The sequence below is a fragment of the Cajanus cajan genome, chromosome 6 (assembly GCF_000230855.2).
Source record: "Cajanus cajan strain Asha chromosome 6, NIPB_CcT2T_4, whole genome shotgun sequence".
Taxonomy (NCBI): Eukaryota; Viridiplantae; Streptophyta; class Magnoliopsida; order Fabales; family Fabaceae; genus Cajanus; species Cajanus cajan.
This window is the reverse complement of record NC_138522.1, coordinates 31,729,478-31,739,054: the sequence shown is the minus strand read 5'-3', so window position 1 is coordinate 31,739,054 and position 9,577 is coordinate 31,729,478. Positions and strand designations below refer to the sequence as shown.

At 31.9% G+C, this 9,577-nt stretch overlaps 1 protein-coding gene across 1 annotated transcript; it reads left to right on the top strand.

Moving 5' to 3' along the window:
* The first annotated feature begins 3,705 nt into the window (after window positions 1-3,705).
* On the top strand, window positions 3,706-8,205 carry LOC145959024 (DExH-box ATP-dependent RNA helicase DExH10-like). The gene is made up of 3 exons (XM_083076918.1): window positions 3,706-4,221; window positions 4,319-4,467; window positions 4,551-8,205. Exons 1-3 carry the CDS (start codon window positions 4,212-4,214, stop codon window positions 4,671-4,673), a joined length of 282 nt encoding a protein of 93 aa, XP_082933044.1. The 5' UTR covers window positions 3,706-4,211; the 3' UTR covers window positions 4,674-8,205.
* Window positions 8,206-9,577: the final 1,372 nt, after the last annotated feature.

The window sequence follows — 9,577 nt, the reverse complement described above, 5'->3', positions numbered from 1 at the left end:
CATTGAGTCATATCAGAATATTTATTATAATTTTAATTATGATTTTTATAATCTTTTGATTTAATACTGGATTTCTTTTGATTATAATATTTTAATGTATTTTATTTGAAGTATCAGTTAAAATATTTTATTATATTTTCATTTTAATTTATTTTAAAATAATTAGAATATTTAATTTAGTATCATAAAAAAATAATCATTTTAAGATTTAATTATTTAATTTCATTATTTATTATAATACTTTTAGTCATTGTATTGATAATTTTTTTTAATTAAAATATATTTCAAAATTTTAGTTAATTCATTATCATTCACTTATTTTATTAAAAAGTGATCAAATATAATTTATTTTCAATTAATTTAATAAAATAAAAACTTTAAAATATATATTTAAAATCTGTAACAATTTCTTAAATACTAATATTTAATTAATTTTAATATAGACTAAATTTAATATTAGAAAATTTATTATGATTTTAGTTATAATTTTTATTATGTTTTGATTTAATATTGGATTTATTTTGATTATAAAACATAGTAAATAAAATCTAAAATGTGTATCAATATATTTGATAAAAATATTTAATTAATTTTTAGTTTCCCTCTAAAACCCCAGGTGAAATTGGAGAAGATCAGTAGCGGTGTGCCTGTAGCCCATCCCTGACAGTGGATATTATCCGTAGATAAATTCTGTAGGGAAAACATATTTTTATTATCTTTTCATTTTTATTTATTATAAAATAATTAGAATATTTAATTTAACATCATTAAAAAAATAATCATTATAAAATTTATTTTTTTTAGTTTAATTATTTATTATAATACTTTTTAGTTACCGTATTTATCAAAAAATTATTTTAATTAAATATAGTTTAGAATTTTAATATATAGTAAATTTAATATTAGAAAATTTATAAATATTTTAGTTATAATTTTTATTATCTTTTGATTTAATATTGGATTTCTTTTGATTATGAAAGATAGTAAATAAAATCTAAAATCTGTATGAGTTTATTTGATAAAAAAGTTTGATTAATTTTAATATATAATAAATTTAATATCAAAATATTTACCTGGATTTGAGTTATGATTGTTATAATCATTTGATTTAATATTGGATTTTATTTATTATAAAACATAATAAATAAAATCTAAAATTTGTAGTAATTTCTTTGATACAAATATGTAATTAATTTTAATATATAATAAATTTAATATCATAATATTTATTATAATTTTAGTTATGATTTATATAACTAAAATAGAATAGAATAGTATGTTAATTACTATATGAAGTGATTTCTTGTAGATTTATTTGTCAATTTATAATTATATATTATCTCAATTATCTATGATAATTTGTCAAAATTAAATTAATTGGAAAAGCATTATTAAAATGGTCTTTTGTATTTATTTGGTACTTTCTCTGGACCTTAATTTTTATTAAAATAGTCATTAAATTTAATATAATAATAATAATAACTAATATTATTATTCATTTTTATTCAGGTAGATCAATCTTTTAAGTGTAATATAAGTTTTTTTTAAATAACTTGTAGCCTATGCTTTTAAACTAAATACATATTATAGTAAAAACTTTAGTTTGACCTATTTAATTTTAAATATATTTGATTACTTTGTACGTTTATTAATTTTTGTATGTGAGCAGAGTAAATTACATTATTTTTAAAAAATATTGTGTTTTTTGTTATATATTTATGTTAAGATAATTCTATAAGATATAGTCTAGATATACTAGTTTATCCTCTCCTAATTTCTAGTTTAGTTTTCTTAGTACTTGAATCTGAATGATTTTCATGTTATTGAATTGATGGATACAATAAAATAAATAGGCATAAAACATAATCAATCCCTAAAGTTTAGGAATTTAGATAAAACTGATTAAGGAAACTAAACAATAAATTAAGAGAGTATAAAGTAGTATATCTAAACTATATCTTATAGAATTAATTATCAAAATAAAATCTAATATCTGTATGAATTTCTTTGATAAAAATATTTAATTAATTTTAATATATAATAAATTTATTATCAAAATATTAATTATAATTTGAGTTATAATTTTTTTATAATCGTTTGGTTTAATAATGTCTAAAATTGGCATAAATTTGGCTTAGTTTTTTTCATTTTTGGGCTCCCGCTATTTTTTGGGCTCCCGCTATTTTTTGGGCTCCTGCTAGTTTTTTGGGTTTATGAATTTGGCTCATAAACCCGCTCAGAGAGGAACCAGGGGAAACCCTAAACATGTTAAAACAACACATCTCCTTCCGAAAGACATCTCATAAGAGCTCTTGCCCTCGCCAGCCACGACGCCTCCCTCGCCAGCCACGACGCCTCCCTCGCCAGCCACGACGCCTCCTTCTCTGTTAGGTATTTCATCGATTCTCTATTCTGTTTGTGGCTTTCTTCACTTGTCTCAGCCATTGTCATTTCCTCCGTTCGAGTTCCCTTTTGTCTTCTTCACTTGTCTCAGCCATTGTCGTTTCCTCAGTCTTCGCGGACGCCATTGGGTTAGGTTTTGTCGCGAACGCCACCGCCATTGTCGCGCAAGTCGTCGCCTCCCGTGACGCTGTAACCCAGAACCAGAAACAGAACAGAGGCAACGAGGTTTCACCCTCCTACCTTAGACGCATCGCCAGAACCCTAGTCAAATCGAAGCGTTACCACCATGCTCTTGAGTTTCCATTTTCATTTTCATTTTCATTTCCATTTTCATTTACTAAAAGAAAAACTTATTTCATTTTTTTTTTCTCTTAGAAGTGTTTATGAAAATGTTTATTTGAACATGCTTATAGTATTGTTATTTGACAAGAAAGGAGAAAAGAAAAAAGATTTAGATTTACAATTTTTGGCATTGGTTTTATTCTTTTGGCTAATTACTAAGGTATGTTGTTTACTGCAGAGACTACAATCGTTATTTGAGGAGCAACAATCTCAAACAACAGAATCCATAGATTGAGGTTGGTGAAAACTAATCCATAGATTGGTGAAAACTAATTCAATATATTTTGTAACCTACAAATTTTTATATTTCATTTTTTTTTTATTGTTTACTGTGTCTTCAGCTCTTTTTCCTTATTGTATTTTACTGAGTTAGATGGACCTTTTAACATTTCAGATCAAAGTAAAAGAAGGTGGAACTGATTGGGGCTGGGGTGTTGTAGTCAATGTTGTTAAGAAACCTTCTGGTGGTGGTTATATTGTTGATACTTTACTTCATTATTCACCTGGTTCAAATGAAAACAGTTCACGACCAAAACCATGTCCACCCCGCCCTGGAGAGAAAGGTGAAATGCACGTGGTAAGTTGACATTTCAAGATTTTACATGATTTTATTCATGGCTTTTTGTTGTAACTCTAACTATATCAGAAAAAACTTACGTTGCTTTCTCTTGTCTGCTTCCTTCTGTATTAGGTCCCTGTTCAATTACCATTAATCTCTGCCCTTGGTAAACTGAGGGTATCTATACCTTCTGATCTCTGACCCTTGGAAACCAGGCAAAGTATACTGCTTGCTGTACAGGAGCTGGGCAATCATTTTCCCCAAGGGCTTCCAAAGCTTAACCCTTTAAAGGTAATTTTTTTCCTCACACATGCCACAAGTTGCTGGTATGTTATTTTTCTCTATCATATAAACATAGAGTTAGATAAATACAAGTTGTCAAATGTGATGTTGCTTTTCCTTTGGTCTGAGTGTTACCTTAATATTTTGTTGCAATTTAGCATCAAGATGTGGATCAAATTAAATGCTTTGAGAGGAAAGCAGAAGTGAATCATGAAATTCAGCAACTGAAGACAAAAATGCGGGATTCCCAGGTATGACTTTGCTAATCTGTCTTTCTTTGCTAGATTTACATATTAAGTCAGATCACATAAGGTTGGAACTTGATGGGAGTCTAGATAATGTCTGCATTGAATTGTATGTTTTCAATCTCCATGTGACTTTGCAAATTAACGACTTAGCAGTTGATAGATTGTTAATATGGTGATTTTATTCATGACAAATTTTGAATGCATTACTATTTAATTACTTGAACTCTTTTCAGCTACAAAAATTTTGTGAAGAACTAAAGAATCGCTCACGAGTCTTAAAGAAGCTTGGTCATATTGATGCTGATGGTGTAGTTTAGTTGAAGGGACGGGCAGCCTGCTTGATTGACACAGGCGACGAACTCCTTGTTACCGAATTAATGTTTAATGGTGAATCAATATTTGTTTCCTCATTGTGCTTTCTGTATAGTTTGCAGTTCAATATATTTTGTAACCTTTTTTTTCTTCATTTCCCCTCCTCCATTAGGTACTTTTAATGACCTTGACCATCATCAAGTTGCTGCCCTTGCGAGTTGTTTCATACCAGGAGATAAATCAACTGAGCAGATACAACTGAGAACAGAGCTTGCAAGGCCTCTGCAGCAGCTTCAAGATAGTGCCAGAAGGATAGCAGAGGTAGATGTTTTATCACTTAACCTGAATTTTTTTGGGAGTTTCTGTATTTAAATATAAATGGGATCATCACCCTTTTGTCACAGATACAACATGAATGCAAATTGGATATAAATGTAAATGAGTATGTGGAATCAATAGTGAGGCCATACTTGATGGATGTGATCTACTCATGGTCGAAGGTTAGTTATGCCGTACTTTTGGTTTGAAGCCTTGTCTACTTTTAAGTCATTTACTTGACATCAAAGCCTCTATATGACCAAGTGGTCTACAGTTTTTGATCCTTGCTGCCCCATTCCTCTAATAAAAAATAGTTTAGTTTCAACACCAAGTTGGTTCAAATAAAAATTGCCCCTTGACACTATTTTTTGTTTCATGACATTTCATATTTACCTTAACATTGAAAAATAACTAGAAATTGGTCTGTGCTGAATGCTAATTGTTGAAGTCATGATGATTTTTAGTTTTTTTCGTGTAAGGACAAAAATTGTAGAGTTTTTTAATAGGGACCAGAACAAAGCAACAATGTTTTATTTTAGGTGTCCTGACCAGTGTGTGGGTTTTTATAAATTTTAACTTATTCTCTAAGCATGACCTACGTTATGGGTTAGTGACAAGCTCCATGGTCTACTAGTCTTAATTCATTACCAAGTAACATATAGTTTCTTCAGCATGGACTTGTGCGTTCATTGTGGCCCAAAAATTCATTTTATGTTGCAACCCAAGACATGTATGTAGTCATCTTAGCTGCAGTGAAACTAATGATGGGTATGCATTCTCATAAGAGTGGGAGAAAAAAGAAAAGAAAAATATGCTCTTTTTAAGTATGTATATTAATTTCTCTCGCCTTTCCTTTTAAAATTTTCTCCAGGGAGCAAATTTTGCTGATGTTATACAAATGACTGACATCTTTGAGGGAAGTATCATTCGGAGTGCTAGAAGGCTTGACGAGTTTTTGAATCAGGTATACAAATGTCCACTCTTTATAAAATAACCACTTGGTTTCATTTTTGACTATGATCTAGCTTAAAACTTGCATCTTGCAAATGGGCCCTTCTATTCAAGAATTGGAAAAGAGCAAGTAAATCTGAAGCTGGGGGTTTGACAGCACAACTCAAAAAGTGTGCTAATCTGGACCCTTGCATTGTCAGTTTTTTATAACTTAATTACGGATGGAATATCTGATATATACTTGAAGTTTGAAGTGTTTAATTGCCAAAAGTGAAAGTGTAATTTGCTAGAGTCAAAAGTAAGTGGTTTACCTGTATTTTTGATTTAGTTGGAAAATCTTTCCAATTACGTTTTAAACATTAGCAATTCTTTAAATTCCTTCACTGTAGATAACTCGTGTTGTCATAAATTATACTGCTACTTATTGGGACAAAAGAAAGTCATTGCGCTTTGTGCCTCAACTCAGTTATTTAAATGTTGCAAAATATTCAAATTTTGCCTTTAGGGGCTTATAAAATTAGCATTCCGTATGCTTGATCATTCTCCAAGTTATCTTGACACATTTTTGGTCGATTTCAATATTTGGAAATTAAAGGAATACAGTTATATGATGAATTTCATAGAGTTCTGATTGCCTTACTTCTTTGCAGTTGTGTGTTGCTGCTAATGCAGTTGGAGAGGCTGCCTTGGAGCAGAAATTTGCAGCAGCAAGTGAAAGCCTTCGACTAGGTATTATGTTATATATGTATGATCCCAGATGGGGAAAGTAGGCATTATAATCTATACAAGATAATGCCTTCTTAGCAATTCCCCTAATGCTTTATATATGTATGATGCTGATAGCAAGGTACCTTATTTATGTTTGTTAATATGTATGATGTATAAAATTTATGAAGATCTCCCTTCCATAATTCATTGAACACTAGATTTATATATTTGTTGTGCACAAATATGTTAAGAAAAGGGGGTATTGGAATTTATGTTGATGAGTAACGTATAAATATTTACTAAGAAGGTTCTTTTGGTCTGTTATGACCTACAACTAATACATGTTTCCTAATTTTTTTTGCTCACTTGACTTGATCTTTTCATTTGACTAGTGATTCTAGATATGTAACTATGTTCTAATGAGACAGAGGGAGTACTGTGATTGGTGATATTTTGGCACAGAGTGAGGTTTTTAAACCTATAGTAGTGTGATTGCTGTGTTCTTGTTAATTTCTGGTCACATTGCGCTATATTGTATTTACTTGGATGTTTTTAAACACTAACTACATTGGATTTCTTTTAAGTGGCTTTGGTTATCCTTTTGAATTGGCTCTACTATCCCTTGCTTTTAATTTGATTCCCTGCTTTTTAGAATTGTTATATTTTGGGTTTCTGATTTCAATATTGCTTTAGCTGAACCTTATTTTGATATTTTGATCTGGTAATCGATTACAATAAATGGGTAATCGATTACCAGAGAACCTTTTAATAAGTAAATTTCGAACATATGATGTCTGGTAATCGATTACATGTATAGGTAATCGATTACCAGACTCTTAAAAAATAATGGTTTCCTCAGATTTAGTCATCAACAGTTAGTGAGGGATTCATCCCAGTTTGTGACGGATTTAATCCCTCACAAATTGCGAGGGATTTAATCCCTCGCAAATTGTGACGGATTCTACTTAATTAGAGTCATCACAGTTTGTGACGGATTTAATCCCTCACAAATTGCGAGGGATTTAATCCCTTACAAATTGTGACAGATTCTACTTAATTAGAGTCATCACAGTTTGTGACGGATTTAATCCCTCACAAATTGCGAGGGATTTAATCCCTCACAAATTGCGACGGATTTCTATTAATTTCTAAACATTTATTGTTACAAACTAGTGACGGAAATTATATTGTTTGTGACGCCTTAATTCCGTCACTAATTGTGACGGAGAAAATAATCCGTCACTAAATATTTTGTGACGCCAAATTTTGTGACGGAATCATTTCCGTCACAAATTCCGTCACTAACTTATTTGTGACGGATTTTTTGAAGTTTAGTGACGGATTTTTTCCCTCTCTAATTTTAATTTTTCTAGTAGTGTTGGTTGCATACTCTATTGGGTAACAAGGATAACAAACTGTACACCTGATCTTCGACCTTCAAGTAGATGCTCCATTGTGTCTCTTGTGATAGTGCGTTCTTTTATTTGTAGCTTGTTGAAGAGGGAGTATTTTCGTAGCTCAGCTTCCCTCACGGCTTTGTCGTATACCGGATTGGGAGATGACTACAGTCTCTCTAGACCTTTCCCTCACGGCTTTGTCGTATACCGGATTGGGATGTGAGTACAGTCTCTCCAGACCTTTCCCTCACAGCTTTGTCGTATACCAGATTGGGATGCGAGTACAGTCTCTCCAGACCTTTCCCTCACGGTTTTGTCGTATACCGGATTGGGATTTGAGTACAGTCTCTCCAGACCTTTCCCTCACGACTTTGTCGTATACCGGATTGGGATTTGAGTACAGTCTCTCCATACCTTTCCCTCACGGCTTTGTCGTATACCGGATTGGGATGCGAGTACAGTCTCTCCCGACCTTTCCCTCACGGCTTTGTCTTATACCGGATTGGGATGCGAGTACAGTCTCTCCAGACCTTTCCCTCACGGCTTTGTCGTATACCGGATTGGGATGCGAGTACAGTCTCTCCAGACCTTTGTTGTATTTTGAGGAAACTGTCGGTGCCCTCATTGGTTTGCTTGAATTTTGGTAGATATTGCCCCAAGGATGTTGGGCAGGAGGTGTGTCGTGATGCCTCTAATTTGGGCTATTTTTGTCTTTTATTCAGATGCTGTCAATTGGAATTTGGGTTTCCCTTTCTTGGCTTTCCTTGGAGCCTAAATTTCGTGCATGTGCCATTCAAATTAGCAAGCATAAAAAGCATGTTACATGTTCATTGAATTTTAACCTAATTTGCTTGTCATTTGGCATCTCATTTTGAATCCAGTTTTTAGTGTTCCTAAGTGTGACCGAGACCTAGTTGCTACATAATCTTTGAAAGAAAAAGGCAACTCCTAAGATTAAAAAAACAAAAATTAGAAGAAAGATCAAAAGAAAATTCAAAATAAAGTGATTAAAAAAATGCTAATTCAAATGTTCAAAGGAAAAAGCCATTAAGGAGTTTTGGTTTACAAATTTTGTTATTCTCGGTTTGTCATTACTTCTTGTTACTTAATATTTTCAGCTTTAAATTTTTGAGTGTTTTGGTTTGTGTATCCATTCTAGAACCTATCTTAGGTCATTTCCTTCTTGTTCTAGTCAATACTTGTTTTGTGTCATCTAAATTGTCATCTCCTATTCTATTTTTGTTTCTCCTATTTTCCAATTATCTTTGTTGTTCACTATCATTGTTGGACTCAAGTGTGACCTATGGTTTGACCTAGTTCATCTTCCTAGAAGCTAGTTCTACAAGGGTCATCAAAAGAGGCCTAAGAAAAGGAGGAGAAAAGGACATTGGTGACATTCGGATTTGGGATACTCAAAACATAAGCAGTAAACACTTGGAGCTGGACATTTCTTGGTGGTTGCTAGACTTGCAATCCGTGGAGGATCCTTGAAGTTTCAATTTGATTTTTGTAATTGAATTTTAAAAAAAAATATAAGCATTAGTGACGGATTTAGAGACCAATTTTTCCTTACTAACTTGAAAAATTTGTTGCAAATTTGGTCACTAATCCTTCACTAATTCTTTGTGGCTATTTTTAATCTTTTCTTCCAGCCACTTGTTGCTTTGCTGTTTAGTCTTGTATATACCTTGTAATTGGCCATTTAAAGGAGAGTCTTGGGTGTGTCTTTGGTACACAACCATCTCTCCTTAGGTGTTCATTTTCGTTAGTACTTGGTGAGAGTGGTCCTTGATTGATCTTCGGTATCTCTCAAGCTCTCACCCTAGGAAACGTCTAGGTAGTTTAATTCTTGCTTTAAATACTTGTTCTACTTGCTTTCATTCGTCTAGTTTCTAGTAAATCACAAATCATCAAAAATAATTTTCTTGAAAAGAATTTGGTAGAGTGATGAGTCATTATTTTCCCCTATTTTCTTACCTTTCTGTACTTATTTTAATCTCTGATTTGCGCTTAACTGTTGATTATCTCCACTGTTTTCTATTTGGGCTTTAATTGGA